General features: G+C 40.4%; 1 protein-coding gene across 1 annotated transcript in view; it reads right to left on the bottom strand.

Moving 5' to 3' along the window:
- Positions 1-1,714: 1,714 nt before the first annotated feature.
- The window catches only part of GPATCH2 (G-patch domain containing 2), a 107,190-nt gene continuing 86,902 nt past the window's right edge, over positions 1,715-22,002 (bottom strand). Inside the window, exons 9-10 of the mRNA XM_035111346.3 lie at positions 16,423-16,505; positions 1,715-3,092 (exon numbers count right to left, since the gene is read on the bottom strand). Coding sequence (XP_034967237.3) covers positions 2,923-3,092; positions 16,423-16,505 — 253 coding nt within the window. The 3' untranslated portion in view covers positions 1,715-2,922. The remainder of the gene's footprint in view (positions 3,093-16,422; positions 16,506-22,002) is intronic.

Raw genomic sequence — 22,002 nt, 5'->3', positions numbered from 1 at the left:
TTCCCAAGGGGAAAAGGACATTTGGGAGGCCATCTGTCCAGTGAACACCTGCAGATTCCTTAAACACAGTCTCTTTCCTTCTTCTTCCTCTCCTCCTACAATTTTTTGCAGTAGCTCTCCTCTATTTTCAGCCCCTCACCATCTTCAACTCAGGCAACCATTTGACATGGCAGAACCGTATTCACAGTCATACAATTGTGGAGAAGGAAACTTGTTTCTGTTTTCCCCAGTTTCTTATCTGCTTCATCCTTCTGCTACCACAGAAGACACTTCCCCATCCCACCCCCCCCCCCCAGCATGGAATACAGGTGAAACTCGGAAAATTTGAATATCGTCGAAAATTGCATTTATTTCAGTAATGTAACTTAAAAGGTGAAACCAATATATGAGATAGATAGCATCATATATGAGATAGATAGTATCAGCTGGTAGCCAGGATCTTGTTGGGTGAAAAGGAAATGGAAGAAGCGAATGGAAATCTTATTGTGTGAAGGTAATAATAATAATAATAATAATAATAATAATAATAATAATAATTTATTATTTATACCCCGCCCATCTGGCTGGGTTTCCCCAGCCACTCTGGGCGGCTTCCAACAAAACATAAAAATACAATAATCTATTAAACATTAAAAGCTTCCCTAAACAGGGCTGCCTTCAGATGTCTTCTAAAAGTCTGGTAGTTGTTTTTCTCTTTGACATCTGGTGGGAGGGCATTCCACAGGGCAGGTGCCACTACTGAGAAGGCCCTCTGCCTGATTCCCTGTAACTTGGCTTCTCGCAGCGAGGGAACCGCCAGAAGGCCCTCGGCACTGGACCTCAGTGTCCAGGCAGAACGATGGGGGTGGAGATGCTCCTTCAGGTATACTGGACCGAGGCCGTTTAGGGCTTTAAAGGTCAGCACCAACACTTTGAATTGTGCTCGGAAACGTAGACAAGTGCTAGTTTCTTTTGGAAAAAATATTCACAGCTACTAGATAGCCTTCCCCCACGAAGAACACTTCTCGTGTTGGGATATTGGAGAAGACAACTTTTATGAGGGGAGTCTTAGCATCCAAGCATTCCTGAGACACTTATTTGCAGGCCTATTTTACCACCATATTTTTTGTTCTATTCTATTGGAAACCAGTTAATTGCCCATTCATATGATGGTCGGGTGCAATGCAGGGGCAACTAATATATTACAGATACCACAGTGCCCAGGCAATGGCAGTTTCCCGGTTACAGTTTGTTACTTACTTGAAGCCATTGAGAATTCAATCTTCCCTTCCCCTATTCCTTATGTTTTGAGCATGGCAAAAAAGAAAAAAAGCAGAATTCAGAAACTGGATTTTATTATTTAAGAGTACCTATTTTTTTCAGCCACAAAAGCTGGTATTATCCCTGCTGATTTTCTCCTTCGCCCCCCTGCACACCCCATTCTGGAAGATCCTTTGAAACTCAGGAGTGGCTCTTTTGAGGGCAAAGTGGGCGGCAATGGGAATGTAGCAGCAGGAAAGCCCATTGGTGTAAGTGGAACTTTGCTTGCAGTTCTCTGGATCTCACCCATTGTGTCTGGTAGGGAATGCTATTACGAAAATGATAGCAGGTGGTGGGAAGTGTGACATCTGAATACAGCCTTATGCTGGCAGCAGTATATGAATTCTGAAGTGATTACTTTAGGGTACAGGTATGATTAAGCCAAGCTAACACACTCATTGAAATAAACCTCCAGTCCAGTGATAGAAGGACTCTTTAATGAGATTGGTGTCAGGACAAAAGCAAGCCAAAATATTAAGTGTGAAATTATGGCTGTTGATAAAATTTAAGCACTTCCTGTTATACTGTTTCAAATCCTTTCAAGAATATGTGCCTGAGAAGCCTGGCCCACCTTTGTCACCACCGTTTTCCCCCCTACTTAAGAAATATCTTCCAAATTATAACTATAATTCAGAGACTCTAATGTCCCATTTTAAATCCACTTAGCTAACAACAGGTCGGGATACACATTCACAGTGATTGGATAAATGACAGTACAATTGGTTTAAAAACTTTGCTTTTAAAATAACACCACCTAAGATGCAACAACCGATTAAAATTGTACTCAAAGGGTGTGTGTATTAGGGTGAGAGAGAGGAGGGTGGAGTTACATGCGGCAACTCCTGGAATAAAAAAGCTTGCCGTTTGTCATGCGTTTCTCATGCAAAATTGCATGCTGGGGAAGCAAGATGTGCTTTATGTTGGCTCATCTGCAAATATTATATATCAAATTAAATGTCAAATTAAACTGGCCTGAAATGAGGCAGAGTCATGAGCAGCCCTGCCCATGAAGGCTGTATTTGGCTGCCACTGAGCCAGAGATGCAATCTTTTAGAAAGGTGAACTCTGTCACTCCTTCTTTCCCCACTAGAGTGCTGTTGAAGCAGCTCTGCATCTATGCTGCCTTGATGAACAATCTACCAAGACCTTTTTGGAATGGAAGGTGCAGCAAGGTCTAATACTATACTGCATCTGCACCATCTTATTAAGTAACACAGCAGCTTTCCATTATAATTGAAACTAGCAAAAGTGGCCTGTTCTATGAAATGGCTGAGAAAGGAAAAACTCAGGTGCACCTGTGCAGTTGGCAAGTCTTTAAAGGGGTAGGGGGAACAAATCCAATCAGTTCCTGGGAATTTTGACAATATAAATGGTCAAGACCACAGAAAATAAAAAAGTACAATTAAAAAGATTAGCACCATTACAGAGTTAGGGTTCAAACATCAGGACTGCCCTAATGGCCGGTCCCTTGCAGCTTTTAATAGAAAACATTGAGGCTTCTGTATTCAAAAGTGACGGTAAGAATCACAGGATGTTTCTGTGAACAGCTGAATCTTTTTAGTTATTTCAAAGTTGAAAGGTTGGTCATCGTCTTGTCTGAACAGCAGCTCGAGTGCCTTTCGGTTAGCTGAATCCAAGCCCAAGTCCTTTTGGCCTCTGGATTGCTCGGATTGGTTCGGCTATCCCTTTGCCTTCTGGTCCAAGGCCTGTGCCAGGTGTCCAGCCCATACTTTGGAGCATCCTACTGCCAATGTTGCTATCTGAGATCGGTTGAGCATTTTCACCTACAAACCCTGAGATTAAAAGAAATACACAGCATTAATCAGGATGGCCATATGCAGAAGAGCAGGATAATCTCCCCATAAGCCTTAAACCTTCTTATTCTCCTAATTTATCTAATAGGTTGCTAGAACAGGATGTCTTTGTGCAACTCAAGGTTGCATGTTGATCTGAAAATGTTCTAGGCTAATTTCCCTTATTTGAAAGGGGAAAAAAAAGAATTATATAAATGCTTAACACCATGCATAATAACATGTGTTGGAAATTACATTCCAACATGACTCAAAGGTGGCAAGAACCATAGAAATGAAAACAGGGTAACCTGGTTGCATTAATCAATGTTAAAGAATTGCTCAGCTCCCTTAAGCTGCACATTTGTCACGAAAATCTTTGCAGTCTATATATATTGAGCATTATGTGGTGATACTATTGGGGAGGCCCAATCTATGCTAAAAATCTAATCTATAAAAATCCAATCTATGCTTACTACCAGCTACTTCAGCCTGTGCCACACCTGTCTGTGGCTGTGGTGGCACATGAGAGAACCCAGCTCATGGTGGCACTGGAGTCAGAATGCCATGTAGATATTTGGATTAGGGTTCTCCCTTTTTGTCCTTTCCCACTTTCTGTGAGTTGTGCTGAGGTGTTGGAGGACAAAGCTGTGCATATGCCACATGGCCTGTCCTGAATCTTCTAATATACCCTCAGGTGCGATTGAGGACACTGTCCTTTTTTTGCCTGATTTGAAATAAGGTGCAAATGCCAGTCCGCTTGGCTCCTGTATAAGAAAATTGGGTTGCTGGCATCTTGTCCTGTGCCTCAGGCAGCAAATTGTCTTGGGCTGGTCCTGGGCAGGATGGAAATAAGTGAGGAAGCCTAACAAGCTCAGCTTAACAAGGCTGTGGTGGGTCTCAGGTGCTAGTCTCTCTTTGCTGAAAGTTGGATACAAATGTTGAACAATGAATACAAGAAAGTTAAAACAAAGGACCCAAAAAGTGAAAGTCTTATAATTACTCTTTTTAACATTAACAGAAACCAGCATTCTATAAGGAATAGAGAGCTGAACACCCTGTTCTTCAAAATGTGCAACTTTATATAGTGGTGTTACTATTCTTGATCCCAGCCCCTCTGTGGAAAGTACACAATTTTCTGTGACTGACAGGTAATTGGAAGAGTTTTGTTTTTAACTGATACTTAAGTACTTTAATATACAATATAATGAAATTTTCCTCCTCAACATAGGATATAATTATCAGAATGTGAAACTCCATGCATTTTGTTCCATTCAGCACCTATAAATATACAAGCCAAAAAAACAGCTTTGCTAATTGCATGCCAAGACTACTTACTGTTGCTCCTACCGTACTGCAAGCCCACCTGATCAAGTGCTGCATTTTGATGTGGATTCACACTTGCTTTAACTCTAGCCTCAGCTATTAGAGCTCACTGAATGGTTTTCAATAAGCCACCCACCCTCGCAGCATAACCTTCCTTACACAATTGTTTTAAACACAAAATGAGATATGTTAGGGATATAAAAGCGTACGCCACAGTGTAAAGGGTTACAGAAAGAAAACAGGTTGGTGGGAGGTATCCAATTGTGCGCGTCCACTGAGAGACCCAAGTTCTGCTCAGGCAACAGGTTTTTCTCTCCCTCTCCTACCTCCTGCAGTCCCCACTCTCGTTACATCTGCTTTGGAGGGTTGGGATGTATTTGTGAGCGGGGGTGGGGGTGGGGACGGGGAGAGGAGAGGAAGAGGAAGAGGAAATCCACTTGTGCAACACTGGGTATCTATCATTCAATGTTTTTAATGATAACATGTTTAAAGGCAGGCGCTGCAACTCTCCAACACTTTGACTTTAACCCTGAAGGTGCACTCTTCCATTGTCTCTTGAGATTGACAGAGGCCAACTACGGTTCAAAAGCACTTCCCAGTGGATCAAAGTCTGCTGTCACTGCATATTGATTAAAGGATAAGAAAACTAGTTGATTTACCACCCCTTGTAGCACAAGTGCAGATGGAATGCTGCCTTATTTTTGGTATTCACTGTTTGGTGTTTGGGAGCATCGCATGGGATCATGTGCTCCACTTTGCTCATGGGGAGCACATGAGCACATTTGGGTCAGTGCACTATGTCTGATGGCACCAAATCATTGTTAGCACCAGATCATCTTGTAACTGATGGTCACAAACAGGTTTGCAAACTATGTTTTGACACAATGGTTACCAAAAAAATATCAGTGCCGTTTGGACATAATGCTATGTCAACATTTAAAAGGAAGGAGACCAATGTTTAAGTGAGAGAAGGGACTTGGAGAAACACCTGGGTACTTGGTGTGTTGTTCCTAATCACTAAACTATGCTCTGGTGATGGGGCAGAATTGCATCTGTACTAGGCCTATTTAAGTTTGCCTTTTTTTTAAAAAAAAGGGCAAGCTGTATGCAATATTTCATTGTTTGTGGAAAACTCTGAAGCCACTACTTTCTGTACAGTAGTGATTTAGCATATTAAAGGCATTCTAATTGGCTTATTTTGAACATTGCATTCTATTTGAGGCAACGATTAAAGTAAAGGTAAAGGTACCCCTGACCGTTACTGTAACCTTATTTCTTGCAGTTTTCCCTGTGTCACCTAAAACACAGAGAGAACAACCACATGCAAAATTTATTGGTGCTCATTGACTGAAAGGCAAGGAACTAAACACTTATTTTACTGTACTTTATATTAATCGACTAATTAAAGCAACTACTTGGAAAATCACAATTAAAAGAATTAACTTCCCAATCGGCTGTTTCTGGCAAGTGGCCCCAGAAACAATTGGGGGCAACTTTCTAAACATGCCAGGGATTATAAATACTGTAGCCGTCCCCCCCCCATCTATAAGAAAAGTAGCTATGCAAACAGCTTGAGAAAGGCAGAGAATCTCCAACTGTTTCAGCAGGAAAGACTTCGTGACAATCTCTGCAAGACCAGAGTTAATACTGCTCATTAATAACAGGCTGCTGCACCAGTGGCAGAAAGCTTTTTCTGCTGTTTAAGGACTGCAATGTATGATTGCTACCAGAACAAACAGTGTCAGTGGGCAGCCCACTGCAGTTGTTGCCACAAACACAGTAAATGGAGCACACTTGCTTGGCCAGTGACTTTCATTGGTAGAGCAAACTCTTCAGAATTCGCCGGGAAATCACAGTAAGCCAAAATGTACAGTCTTGTAGTTCTACCAGTGCATATTTTCACAATTCCTGGAGATAGTCCTTATGCATGTAAATGTTTTAGAGACTTAATATAAAGCCCATAAAAGAAAAAAGGGCAATAAAGTTTGTATATAGTAAATCAAGGCACTCCTTTGTAAAAAAGAGAGAGAGAAAAAACAAACCTTGCAATTAAATTTTTATTCCAAAATAATATTTATGATGTCATTAAAGGTAGATTTCTATGAAAATTAAGCCATGTAATTTTTCTCAACAGCTGTTGGAACAGGTACATTCTGGTTAAGCAGAGCACTAGCATTCAGTGCCATACCCTTGATTTTACAGGGATTGCCATGAATTAATTTAATTCCATCTGTAAGCTAAAAATCAGATCAGAGGTCTAATGCTGCTGCAGGCTTCACATCTGTTTAATCATTTTGGGATACAACAGCTTGCCGAAGTTCAGGTTTTACATTTGCTTAAGAATTTCAGCAGGGCTCTCAAAACACAAAAGAACCACAGAAACTTTGCCTATATTTTAACACGCACATCTTGCAGCTTTTGCTTTGGTACCTTTTGAACTTTATTTTTATAGAGTTGTTTTTTTTTAAAAAAAAACCATAAACAAAACAACATACCAGAAGTGGCCTTGATTAAATAAACAATTTCTTGCTTAATGTGTGTGAACATTAACTGCTTGCACTGTGACTGAAACACATTACTGTATTTCCTGTTCAGGCTCATAAGAAAACTGATGTCACTTCCCCTTTAACATGAGTTTAATGTTGCAAATCCAGGTATACTTACCAAGATGTAAGTCCCAATGAACTCAGTTGGAATGTGCTGCTTTTGATAGGCCAAAAAACAGCAGATATGTTAACAGAAATCGAGAAGCACACTACTTAGAAAAAAATGCCACACATTTAAGGTACATAGGCATGGGCAAAATGCCGTTCTCATGGAGCACAAATACTGATTGAGACTGGAGCGTCTTTTAGGGGGTGGGGAATCAGATCTCTTTATTTATGCAGATGCTTAGTGGTGCAAGCTTTATCTGTGGTTGACCTGTACATTCTATTTTTAACATTCTATTTTTTTGTGGGGGAGGTCTATCTATTGATGTACGAACTCTTGTTTGATTAATATCATGCATTCATTTATTTTAAATCACTGAATGCATTAAATCTGAATAAAATGATACATGAATAAAACAATTAGTTGTAGAAGAAAAGTGTTCTCTTTTTAGATGATGCCAGTATGTGTCATAGCAGGCATATTAGAAAAGTGTTCCTTCCTGTGTGTGAGAGAAAAGAGAATGTCTGTTCTCATATGACAATTAAAATCTACACTTTTTGAAGTACTTAAAAATATTAAGTACTAAAAGTATTAATAATAAATTACCATGTTAAGATAAATTATTTCCAATTACCTAGGAGCACTTTAGTCAGTCTCTTAAAAACGAGTTTATTCTTAATCCTCCCTTACAGTCAATCTCACTGAACTCAGTGAAACTTACTTCTGAGCAGATATGCGCAGGATTGTACCATCACAGAGCAATCCTTTGGATGTCTACTCAGAACTAAATCCCATTGTGCTCAATGGTGCTATTCAGTATGCATAGGGCTGCAGCCTAAGCAGAGCAGCACTAAATTTTGGGTCTGGAACCACCAGGTATGAAACATAAGTGGTTTAGAAATAAAACATAACATGGGAATGTATGTGCGTAGGGCTCTCCAAATACTTCCAATTAAATGATTTTGGATTAAACACAATTTGATATTCCTTACCCTGCATTTTTAGTAATATGTGCATGTAAAAGTGGAGCAGAGTCTGACCATTTCCTAAAAAGGCACTATTTCAGGCTGAAGATTTATTTATTTTGCTAAAACTGAGGGCGTCTTGGTTCTCTCTTCCCTTTTATAAGATTAACACATGTGAATTTAACAAGTTTGCTGCAGCAGGACACCCCACAACTATTATTTTCTTTTCCAGCACTCCTGGCAGCCCTAAATCCTTTAAGTCCTTTCCAAGAAGGATCTCTTTTTTGCTTGGGCAATTTTTACACTACATGGCCTGATAACCCTGACCCCCTATCCTGGATCTTACTATCGCAGCAGAGTGAGTCTTTTCTACCTTAAATTCCCAAGGAGCACCGTGGATGGTAATTCACTTGAGTAATTGGCTCAAGAGATGAAAATCTTGTATCTGCCTCTCTTAGCCACTAATCTATCCAGCTGACTGCAAGCCTAATTGGCAGCTTGTTTAGTAATTTGGCTCCTAAAGTGTTGTATTGATGTTGGATAAACAGCCAATGGAAAACAGGGAGATACATGCTGCTTCGCTTTATAACCTAGTGCACCTTTCCCCCTGTTCTCTGAAGACATTTAATATTCAGAGTATTCCTTTCACTTCTCTATTTGTGGCTGCTAAACCAGCCTGCAAAATGTAAAGGTCTGAAACCGCTTGATGCAGGAAAGATGTGCTGTAACAGTGCTGCTCTCAAAACCACAAGCCGTCTTGATCCATGATTTTTTTCTTAAGGGATCCCCTAGAGAAATTAAATCAGTGTGAATAATTCTTTTTTTTTTTTAAAAAAAGCTAATGTTTATATAGATACAAAAATCACTACCAGTAACCAAACCAAACCAAAGTCATCCAGTTAACTATGCCGAAATCGCACAGTATTGAGGAATAATGCACCACTTTCGTGGTATTCAGACTGTTGGTATATATAGACGCTCACATGCCTGCTGGGATGGTTTCCACAGGTGCCAAGCCACTTGCTCAGTGGAACTTCAGTAAGGGACATTAAGGCCCATGAGGCTTGAAGTGGGCAACATGCAATCACACCAACGCTGCTATATGCACTCTATGCTCTGCTTCACTATCTGCACTCCCAGAAAGTGAATGCTGAGACCTTTTGTTTGAATGCTAGTCTATATGTTTCAATGCAAAATCAATGGTAAGACCTAAATGGCACCTTTAAGGACAAGCAAGGGTTTGCACCCGGTTCCCCTCAGGGTATGACCACGATTCAAGTGGCAGAGCACATACTTCGTAAGCAGAAAACCCCTGGCATCACCAGTTAAAACAAGATCAGGTAGTAAAGCTGGAAACAACCTCTGCCTGAGATATTCGAGATGGTCAACACTGGACCAGATAAAACAATGGCCTGGCTTGGTATAAGGCACCTTCATGCATTCAGAGGTTCTCCCTTTATCTTCTGTTAGCATCTTCTCAATCCTCTCTCTAGAGCATTTCTGACTTTCTCCCAAGGGGGGGGGGGTTAACAAGGCTGGTGCTGCATATTCATGATACAGCACTGTGTACTGGGGCTTATCGTAGAATTGTGGAGTTGGAAGGGACCACAAGGATCATCTAGTCCAACTCCCTGTAATGCAGGAATCTCTTTGCCCAACATGAGGCTTCAACCCACAACCCTGAGATTAAGAGTCTCATGCTTTAGCTACTGAGCTATTGAGCCCACCTTTCCCCCTGACAAGGCTAGAGGCAGCTTACAGATAAAAACAGCAGCTAGGCCTGTTCAGGATACCATATTTCTGAAGTACATAGGAAAAGCCTACTGGATAAGGCAAAGGCCCATCTAGTCCAACAGCCTGTTCTCACAGCGGCCGACCGGATGCCCATGGGAAACCTCCAAGCAGAAACTAAGCACAACAGCCCTTTCCCCACCTGTGATTACCAGCAACTGATTTTGGAAAGCACACTGCCTCTGACAGTGAAGGTATTGTAATTATTTATTAAATGTGTATACTGTACCGCTCTTCATCTGCAGATCTCGGGGCGGTTCACAACATAAAATTACAATACTACTAGCCTCTGATAGCCTTATCCTCCACAAATTCGTCTAATCCTCTGTTAAAACCTCCAAGTTGGTGGTCCTAACTGCCTATTTTGGAAGCAAATTCCATAGTTAACCATTTAACTATTTAACTGTGTGAAAAAGTACTGGTTATAGGCATTTTTGCTGGTTGTTCTCTTTGATAGAATCTTTAATTGGACCGATCATACAATGCCAACAGAACCATTTGGTGTTAACAGAGACAATATGCAAGCTTGTTATAACAGTAGAAAAACTGGAAGCAACCTCTGATGCTCGATGCATTGGAAATTTACCCCAGCTTATCTAGCTAACCCAAATCTGTCCTTTTTCTATAAACAGATCAGAAGGTTGACCTTCACCACAAGCCAGGCCTGGGTAACCTCTGTTGGAATAGTATAATCACAGTAGTTTCAAATCATCATTTTGGCACTGCTCATATTCAAGTCTGATTTTTAATCACCGCTGCATTAGACGTCAGCAAAATAGTTTTGCTGGCAATTTTTAAGCGGAATGAAAACATTTAGCCTTTTGATTACCTTGTTAAACAGAGTCATGATGACCTTATAGCAGTACTTGATATTACATACCATAATAGAGAATCTGTCAGATTTTTCATTAAAACACATTCTTATAAAAAAAATAGAGTTGATAACTCAAGTCATTCCAAAGTGCATCAGCCTGAAACACAACATGTAGCCAACTAACCCAGACAAAACATTGAAGCATTTATTTTTCATCAAAGATTATCTACTACCTTGAGCTACTGTTATATGCCAGCATTTGCTGCATTTTACATGTGAAATGTTTAAAGCAACCCTCTGCTGTTTTTGCTTGTTCTAATTCTTGTTTCATCACCATGAAAACTGGGTGGAGTTTCATTATTCTCCTATACAGGAACTTGCCATCTGGAATGCATACAATTTGTGAAGTGGCTTAAAGTTATACAGCAATTTTCAAAGGCAACTCCAAAAGCAAAAGGCCAAGAAAAGCTTTCCTGTACTCTTAGTGCCAGAGCATTCTCTTCTATGTAAACCTCACATTTTTGTATTTTCTTTGTGGGGTAGGAAGAGGAGGAGATATTGCCTGAAGTTTCCACAAGTTAACAATAAAATTGTGGGGGGCAGTACAGAGAAGAAAGTACAGAGAGCCATGGGTGTAGAGAAGGGAGGAGATGACTGATGTGCGATGAGGAAGTGCTCTAAACCTTTGGTGTTGTTCTGCTGAGGCATAGAGGGGAAACAAACCAGGAGATGGACACAACTGGTTTCAGATCCAGGGAAGCACAGAAGACAGTCAGTTACAGAAATCAGACTTCAAGCCTTACACCAATGGAGAACCTTCTGGGTGACTCTGCGGTCTCAGAGACACAGGATTACCTGGGGTACTGCAGTTAAGTTTCGTTCTCCAACTTACCTGTAGCCTCTTTGATAGTGTGTGTTTATATAATGTGCAAAACCAGTTAAGTGCAGTAGGAGTGGATGGAGTGTCCCTTGCCTATTGTATAGCTACCTATACTTTGCTCGGGGGGGGGGGGGGTGACTATTGGTGCTGAAATTGGAAATGCTAGAGCCCTGCTTTCCTAGTCACGTTCCATGGAATCAGGAATCAACAATGAAAGCACTTGTTTTGTGAGTGTGTGCCCAGGTGCATGCATATCCACACAAACTCAAGGGCACTCTGTTTTTGCCATAAAGCCTCTTAAGGACTCATACGGAATAGTGTTATTACAGTTCAGGTGTTTAGCAAGCCGACAAAGGCATTCAGAATGACATGCTCCCATGTCAGATATTATATTGCTTCACTAGTCATCAATTCCTTCAGGTATTTATTTCCTGAAATAAATTCATGGCTGCCCTAAGAGGAACAACATATTCCAACCATTCTTTGTCATTTTTAAAAGGCTGTATGTAAACTGTAGGCAATATATGAGGAGAAGCATCTTTTGTTTCATGTGATACACCCTTCCTGGTTTCTTGCTGCAATGTTAAAAAAAAGGAGCTTTAGCATAGACTATAAAGTCAAACGTTTCCTCTTTCGAGAAAAAAAAATACAGATTAGGACCCTATTACTTCAGCTGTTGACTGGAATTATCTGATAGAATTCACCTTATTTTCTTCACAGCTTTAGTTCACCTTTACAGATGACATTTTTCAAACTATAAAATGCTCTCCACTGCTAAAAGTTTCTTGCTTCAACAGTTTTTCATTGCTGTAAGAGTAAATCTACATCCTTTGTTACTAATACACACGGCGCTATTGGTATGTGACTTTGTCTCAAGGCTGAGAACAGGCTATAAATTTAGAAATCAATAGCTAACTCTATCAATATTCATTTTACTTTTTCAATACAAAATACAAAGGTGAAAGAGCAGTAAATAAGCCAGAGCGCTGAAATAAATTGGGTGTTCTTGTCACAATTAATAAATGTTTAACCAATAACACTTCTAGCTACAGTAGTCTACAGCCTTGTAACGTATCTAGAAGTACGTAGCGGCACAGGTGCTGAACAGGATTCACAAATACACAAACACCTCATTCCAACTGTTTGTTAGCTCCACCATGCTATCTATCCTCCATACATGCATAAATAAGGCTGTTCAACATACTGCATACAAAGATAGGGGAAACCATTTGTCACCAACCGACATTTATGAATGTGGCAATGGAAATCTTTTCTTCATGCACTTGCTAGGCTCACAAGTCTATTACTGGGAGGCTGGCCTTTTTGCCAGATCTGAGCCTCTGGGGTAAGGTTGGGAAAATATCCAAATAATTGAATAAATAAGGCAGAAGAATTAAATTATATTTAAACACCACTGTGAGGAATATAATTCACCCAGTTACACACAAGCTAAGGCATTTTAAGTCAAGGGGAGCAACTGACTAGTTGCAGGATTGCATAGGTACCTCACTTTCACAGTTTATTTCGTGGATCTTTTAAACTCTTAGTGGAATGGAACATTCCAGCAAAGCTTTGTAAATTAACTCAATACAAACAATTTGATTATCTTATTTGATTTCATACTTCTTTTGAAACAAAAACGGGTCCAGTCTTACTGGGCAATGCTCAGTTCCCAGGGTATTTAAGTGTAAGGTTTAATCTTAGTCTTCTATGTACTGTAGTTGACAGGGGTCTTACAGCCATGTGTATTACTTCAGCTGTGAAGCACACACAATTAACATTTCTCTTCTCCCCTTGCTACTGCCATCCCATGATTTACAGCTACTTCTACATTCCTGATATGTGACAGCAAAAAACAAAAGTTTGACAACTCCGACTAAAAAGAAAGAAATGCGCCATTTTGCATTTTAAACTCACTTAGATCATAGTACCATCATAACTGCAGGAATAAAATGGAGTAAACATGCCCTGGTATTAAAACACATTTAACAAAACAAGCACTATTTTGTTGTAGAAAAGCCTAACCAGACTATTGAGTGTTTTTCAAAATAAGGAAGGATCCTGCAGTGACCGGCATCAGCCCACCCACGTGCCAATGAAAGGCCTGTTTGCTGCTGTTTCCATAGTCAAGTGCTCTCTGTGTGGTCATTTGGGGGTCCTTGCTGTGTGCAGCTCTGGACTTGGGCCCCGAAGACTGTATCAGCTCTCAATCCTCAAACATCCTCAAAGCAAATGTGGAGGGAAGTTTCCCTAAGCAGATGCAAAGTGTGTTTTCCCTCTTACAAATTCAGTACCCCATTATCATAAACATCAATTATATTTTTTACATGCCCTTCACCATGAGGCTGAAAGGGAGAGTTATGGTCATTTAAAATACAATACAGTGGTACCTCGACTTACAAAGACGATCCGTTCAGCGGCCGTCTTCGTAAGTCGAGGTTTTCGGATGCCGAAGCGCGCAGTTGCCTTCTACCAGCGCAAAGGCAACATATAAAAGCACCTGTACTGTGACGCTCGAAGCAGGGCCCTTGACTTTACCCCACCCTGGATTTGCAGGCCTTTAGGCCCACCCAGGCCACAGAGTTTGGTACAAGCATCTCCTACTTCTGCCACCTTTCACAGGATGGATTTGTCAGGAGGCAAAGCTGGATGGCTATCGTGTGCACTGCAAGGAGAATATGCTGAGGTAGCTGCAGTAGTGCTAGCCCACTGTTTCTGTCTCTATATTACAGGGAAATGCAGGGGGGGGGGTTTGAGAGGCAAGGCTTGCTGGAGTTCATGGCTGAGCTGAGATTTGAATGGGGGGCATCCAGGGCTCACCGTTTATCCTCTTAACTGCTTTGCTAATCCCTAATGTGTGGAGCCTCCGCTGTAGTTATTGAGAGGCACTTTTCTCTATTTTTATTCCATAAGTTGGCCTTTATAGAGCAATAGCGCTGTAAGAATCTCAAAATCCCTTCTCAGCCTCTTACTTTTTTTAAAAAATAAAATAAAACCACATTCAGTCACTTAAACATTGTAGAATTATGGCTTTGGTAGGGGGATCAAATTGTTTTTGTAGAAAACAGAGGGCTATTTACACTACTGCCACCACCAGAAAGTTAAGTAAGTGTGCCAGCTTTCACAAACAGAATAAAATACCGAATAGGTTGGAAGCCTGGGATGTAAAGGTACACTAAAGTTAATTTTATGATGCTTTATACGTACATATACTTTACAAAATGACTTCCTTCTGTCACTTGCAAGTTGTGAAGCTAAAATCACCTTGTAGAAATAATTATATTATCCTCTCCTCAGCCATTAAGCATTTTCCTACTCACTACACATATGTTCAGAGTCTTAGGCCTTGACCTAGACGCACTATTTTTCCATATTACTGCCACTAAGGTGCTTTAGCAATATTTTTCAGACAGTTCTCTTGGTCTGCCACTGAAGTCTGAAACACCATGAAAATCAAAAGTCATTCTATTGAAATGCCAAATTTAGATAACTTCACAGAAGAGCTCCACAGGCCAGTTCAGAAGGCAAGAACTATGTTTGTGTGTGCACACTTTAGATATGCCAGCAAAATGGATCAGAGCAGGCTTTACCTTCTATGAACATAAGATGACTTCTGGCCATGAAAGGCATTTGGGCAATTGCTTGATCCCCATGCAATCCCAGAGCCATCTCCCACACTATTTCAGGGGGTCCTTCAACCCTTCAGAATAGTGTGGGAAGTGGCACTGGGGCTGCAGGGGTAGAGGGTAACTGGCAAGCATTGCTTCCTCCTGCTACTGGGTGCATGACCGGAGTGGATCTATGCTCAAAGGGTGCTTCCATTAGCAGGAGTCAACCCATAAATTATATTTCCTTGTTGACAAGTGTGCAGTACAGTGACATTCAAGAACATACAGAAAAAGACAATTAACACAAGTTGATCTTATCAATTCTCATGTACACTGTAGATACAGGGTGCCTTCTGAAATGTTCCCATAATTGTTTTAGGAAAATGTAGCCTTTTTGTATGCAACATGCGGATTTTAAATAGTGTGCTCAGTACTGCAATTAAACACTTAGCAAACAATACAAAGCAGAATACAGAACTCCTACTTGGCATGGGCTCCGACAGAAGGCTTACGATCTAAGCGACACAGAAGATGGATTTAGATACCTTTGCCACAACACGTGCTGATTTTTCCAGTCACCATGGGCTGTTTTGGTAATTGTGCAAGACTAGTTTGTCAAGAGGGAATGGGGTAAAGAGAAGGTTCAGTGCACAAAGGAGGTCAGTTAGTGCTCTGTGAAAACCACTCCATCCATTAGCTGTGGAGTCTGTTCTCCACTGAACTTATTTAAACAAACAAGTTCCACTAACAACATAGTAAATGAAAAAGGCAATACATGTAGTCGGAGAAAAACTGGTCATCTAAATTAATCCGGACAATATACTGCTGAAGAGTGAAGGGTTACTACAGTAAATGCGAGGCTAGGTTCTGATATGGGCTGCCTTGACTGCGGTTCTTCTCTGAACTGGGCCATCCCATGCTTGCTGTTTGCAATGGGAGGGTCTTTCCCCCATATGAATAAACCAGGCAATGGGAAACAGATCAGTGAGAGGAAAGGGATGAGCTGCACCAGCCCTTTGCTCTTTTAAGTGTCAAGTTGCAACAGCTCTTTTCTACCTATGCTCTTGGGCTGTAATCCCATGCATGTTTAGTCAGATGCAAATCAACTGAAGCCAGTGGCACTTACTCCCTAGTAAGTGGGTTTAGGATTGCTACCTGAAAATGCTCCTTTGTCAAACCACCCCAAGCCCAGTTTTGTGGAGGTAAGCCCCAATCAGTTTCTGGGTTCTCTCCCGCCCTCCGTGCTGTTTTACAGACTTAAGACATCTGGATGTGTCATCATGGTGAATCTGCTTACCGGTGGGTCCTGGCAGTGGTGCGGCTTTTCTCCTTCGTTTGATATCACCCATACATAAGGATCCCAAATGCACACTTGTCTGCCTGTAAGCAATTACCAGAGAGATGTATTAATAACTGATAGGAAAAATAATAACTCTGCAGAAGGACGTGTATCAAAGAATCTGCATCCTGGTCAAAATAGTTTAAATAAACATAGAGCTACATGTTGGAATCTTTCAGATACTTTTTGTATTTCTAGTGCTTAGAGTGATGTTACCAATGTAGCCAAAAGGGCATTGGCCATACACAAGAAGGAGACATCAAAAAGACTTGGAGAAAGCCCAAAGTTTGCAGTAATACAAAACATTTTTTTTTTGGGGGGGGGGAATCTAAGAGTGAGGACTGAGCATGCTCACTTGGCACAGAATACTACTGGGCAAAAAAATAAAAATAAATTAAAAAACTGGTTGGGATGGAGAAAGGAATGCTATGTCTAGAATTCTGATCAGAAATACTGCACACTGCAATATTTTGTTGCAGGTTCCACATCCTGAAAATGAATTATGTTTATTGACAAGCAGTCAGTATTTAGAAACAATCTAAATCACCGCTGGAATAAATAAATTCTAAAAGAAATACTTTCAGGTTTTCAAAACTGACAATCTTTCTGAGTCAACATAAAATGTATACCCACTGACAAAATGTATACCTACTGACAAAGCAGTAGGTAAACATACTTAAATGATCACAATATTATAGACTATCAGTTGTCTATTAATATCTGCTGTTAGAATAACATATATTTCAAAAAAAATCAGTTAACAAGCATCTCTTCACAGGTAATAAACAAGTGGGAAATGAAACATTATTTTTAAATAGAACATTCTATTGGTTTTATAATAAAATGGCATTGATTAAATTCAACAAAACCTGTAATGTGTAACATATATACATTGCAAAATCTTCTCTTTAATGTCTTTTTTAATTTAAAATGAGAAACACAAGGATTTTGCATTACTCGCAAATTGTTGATCACAACTTATCACATTTTCTAATTAAAAAATCCACGTTAATCATGCATTATGTGGAGCACTTTTATTTGCCTGTCCTGAAAATACTTCCATTTCATTGGATGATCCAGAGTTCTGGAACTGAAGAAGAGATGGGGAATTTTTTCATAATCTGGTTTCCACATTGTTCATAACTTTATAAACCTCTTCTGACTTGACATCGTTCTGAGAGGTTTTGACTCCTCTTCTTACCTTGGCACCCCAGAGATCATGGATAAACTTTGATTAGAGGGGGGTCTAATTACTCCAGCTTTACCAGTGGGACTAAATCCTCCCTATTACACAAAGTATAACAAGGTAGTCCTGCCATGTACTGGATTATTGGGTGGTAAGGAAACTAAACAACTATGCTCCAATTCAGAGATCCTGGGATACAGGGTACACTTCTATTTCTGACTCCTAGGGTTATAGTACTCAGTTATTTGGCTGAAAGGACAAATACATTAACTTCAGGTAAGACAAGGCTATGAGAATCACAGCAGTTCAGAACTTAACCAAGAGATACATTTCTTTCTTTCTTTTTTTCCAGAGAGAAAAAACAACAAAAAGTTGCAGCCAAAGAGTACCCCCAAATTAACACTTTCCCTAGCAAACATTAGGTAGGCAGTTTACACCTGACTTCGTTAACAGATAGCAAGGAGGAGGAGAAGTTTCTGATTTTTGTTTCTTACATCCTCTCTGAATCTTTGGCAGAAGTTTGGAAGTGCAGGAATGCAGCTTTTGCTAACTCCAAACTGAAGATAATTACAATGACTTCGGTTGTATCATGCCTTCTATATTCAATCTATAGTGTGTGTGTTTGCGTTATGAAACCTAGTACAAGAGAAAGGTATCAACAAACCTGGAGGGAACTGGAGGTCTGTGGAAATTCCTAACATCTGAAAAGCCCCTCTCAAATTTAGCACACACAAAAAGGTACCTGAAGTGTACACATGTGTAAAAGGCATGCATGCCTTGCTCTATTTCATGATGCTTGCAACTTGCTATGAACTGGGTTTATGGAGGGCGGGGGCATGATTTTGCTAATTTGTCATTAAACAGGCTGAGGAGGGAGGAAGACAGGACAGTTTTGGAGGTGAAGGCAATGGACAGATTCTTCCTCTCCTCTGTATGAACAAGAAGGGAGGGGCAACCATGGGTCTCTCTGTGTGTTTGTGTCTGTTTCCTGAACAAGAGAGTCAGGTATTTGTCCGCTCATAGAGTCGCCATACAACTGTTTGGACTGGGAACCACAGTGCTTGTTTAATAATAAGCCAGTTGTCTTCTATTACAAGTCACGGTCTGAAGATGTCTAAACTGAAATATAAATTAGACCAAGCTTTAAAAATCAGACCTTGTAGATGTCTCAAGTTGGTCCAAAAGTGACTGTAGACCAGTAGATGAAGAATATATGAAATCTAATATAACTTACACAAAGAAACATTAAGCCTCCCTCTCCTCTGTTCATAATATTATTGCAGGGTCACTGACAGCAAGGGACTTTGGGGCACAGCTTGTTCTATAATAGATTGCAGTGTTTGTCAGGGCTGTTATAATGAAGGGAGGCTGAGAAGCAATGGGAAGGAGGGAAACAAAGAATTCAAGCAGGATGAAAGATAAAAATTAATAAAGTCAGCCAATTGAACCTGGAGACCCTAGCTCCAGGAATAACAGCTAGCTGTGCTTGAGTAATTCTGCTCACATTGATTATCTGTTACACTGCATTGAAATATCTAGATTATTGATCAGTTAGATTATGGAACTTGGATTCCCCCTCCCCGCTTCTCCTGTGGCACATGCAATGGAGTTGCAACAAATAACACTAAGTAAGGAATACTTTGTTATTGTTGTCACCCTTTGTGTAGAACATAGCAGTTACTTTTTAATTTAAAATCAATGAATGTCTGAAAGGCAGCTGTGTTTCTTCAGCATAAATGAATCATTTGTCTTTGCAAAGCTCAACAATTTGATCACTAGCCAAGGTGAGATGTTTGTTTGTTTGTTTGTTTGCTTGTTTGCTACTGTTCTGAGGAAAAAACCTAAGTTTTAGCAACATTCTGAAAACAAGCATTATTATAAAGAATTAAAAAGCAATCACTATTATAAAAAAACATATATCCTATATGCTCTCAAAACAAGAGAATCAGATTTGGTCAAGTTCAGAGTTTTAGCATTTAACTGTAGCTGCATTTAACACATCTTGAAAAGTGGATGAATAAAAAGATTAGCAGTTCTACTTTTTCATGCATTGCAAAAATTGTGGGAAAACAAACTTGTTCTGCGTTGTATACATTGCAGCAGCCTTCGGCTATAAGCAATAAACTTGACTGACTGACAACTTGTTATGCACACTGTGAGGCACTGCCTCTGAATCGAAAGATCTTAAAAATTGGGATTTGAGAATCCCAGCATGAGGTGGAAAGCAGAAGGGTGAGTCCATTCGCATATCCAGTTGATCAGAGTCAAATGAATTCTGTGACGTAGACTGTTTCATTTTCAAGCAGCATTATTTTATTTATTTAACAAAATTTGTATACCACTTGATTGTAAAAAGCCTCTAAGCAGTCTACAAAACTATAAAATAAAAACATTAAAATTATGATAGAAGCATAGAACTGTAGAGCTGGAAGAGACCTCCAAGGGAAATCTAATGCAACCCTCTGCAATGCAGGAATCACAGCTCTCAGGAATCTCTGATAGACGGCAATGCAACCTGTTTAAAAACCTCCAATGGCGGAAAGTACCACTCCCCAAGGCAGTCTGTTCTACTGTCAAACAGCCTGTACCATCTCAAATTATTCCTAATATGTAGTCAAAATCCTGTAATTTGCATCCATTGGTTTGGGCCCTACCCTCCGGACCAAATGAAAACAAGTTTGCTCCATCATCCATGTGACAACCCTTCAAATATTTGAATATGGCTATTGTATCACCTCTAAGCTTTCCCTTCTCCAACAGTTCCTCTTAAGACTTGGTTTCCAGACCCTATATCACCTTGGTCCATAGCTGCCAAGTTTTCCCTTATCTCGCGAGGAAGCCTATTCAGCATAATGGAATTTCCCTTTAAAAAAGGGAGAACTTGGCAGCTATGCCTTGGTCGTCTCCCTCTGCACATGTTTCAGTTTGTCAATATCCTGGTGCCCACAAACTGTGATACCTACCCAGTACTCCTGGTGTGGTCTGACCAAGGCAGAATAGATACTATACTTCTGTTGATGCAGCCTAGAAACACATTCACCTTTTTGCTGCTGCATCACACTGTTGACTCATGGAATCATGGAATCGTAGAGTTGGAAGGGACCACGGGGATCATCTTCTAAGTTCAATGCAGAAATATTTCACCCAACATGGGGCTCAAACCCATGACCCTGAGATGAAAAGTCTCATGCTCCACCAACTGAGCTATACCTTGTGTTACGCATGTGGTCTACTAAAAGCATCTAGAGCCTTTTTACATGTACAGCTCTCAAGCTACATGTCTTATATTTGTGCATCTAATTATTCCTAAGTGTAGAACTTTACATCTGTCCCTGCCCGAAACCGTGGAGATCTGCTGCCAGTCAGTTTCAACAATACTGGGCTAGACCGGCCTATAGCCTGACTATGCAGCATAAGGCAACTTCCTACGCGGTCGTCACGGTTGCCTCTTTAAAAAACTTATTTGTTACCAGTTAAATGATATACTGATGTCCTTCTTGATCTTATGTAAGCTGCTATGGGACCCTTATTGGTGGAAAAGCAAGGTAAAATGCTTAAAATACATAAATATTGGGAAAGAAGCCAAGCAAAATTAAGTATTTCTGTTTCTCTTGATTTATTTAACAAATGTTTCGATTTCCAAGCAGCAGGACAAGGCAAAACGGAAGAGACTGAGCTGCCCTGCCTTGGACGTTCCTTAGCTGCAGACTTGGAAGATTGCAAATAGCTAATTCCCCTGATTCTTCTCCACTTATCCATAGCTTGCTGCGAGCTATCATTTATAAATAGCGTTTTGGCAGGAAGCTAGGCATGCTCTATGGCAGGGGCAATAGAAATTGTTAAGACCACCTTGCCTGAAAACTTGGCTGTTGACGTGCTGGTGACAGGGACTCGAGCAAGCCGTGTCAAAGGGAATAATTTTAAAGGAAAGACAACAGAAACTTGTCGCCTCATTGTATGCATTTACAAACAGGGCTTTTCAGAGTATTAGGCCTAGTTAAAGCTGCCCCCTGGATAAAAAGTGTTCCCGAGCAGCCTCAGACGAGCTCGGGAGACAAACAGATGTGACTATGGTCCCTGGCATTTGGCAAGAACACTCACTGTCACGAAGAAAGATATAAGCCTGGACAGGGCATCAGCTGCACAACAGTGGAGCGGGCCTGCAAGTGTCACGGCAGCGGCAAAGTTGTGGCAGAAGGAAATAAAAGGGCTGGAAAAGCCAGACTAGTGTGAACTTACACTAGTAGGCCAAATATATATTTGTTATTGTCATGCCTTCTGACATTAAATGAACAAACAACAGAAGACGGGGAAAACTGTGGCCAATTCTTAATTTTCTCTCTCTTTTGTAT

Source organism: Zootoca vivipara, chromosome 3 (assembly GCF_965207765.1).
Source record: "Zootoca vivipara chromosome 3, rZooViv2.hap1.1, whole genome shotgun sequence".
Classification (NCBI taxonomy): domain Eukaryota; kingdom Metazoa; phylum Chordata; class Lepidosauria; order Squamata; family Lacertidae; genus Zootoca; species Zootoca vivipara.
Note: the sequence above shows the minus strand (reverse complement) of the source record. Positions and strands in the feature narration are given on the sequence as shown.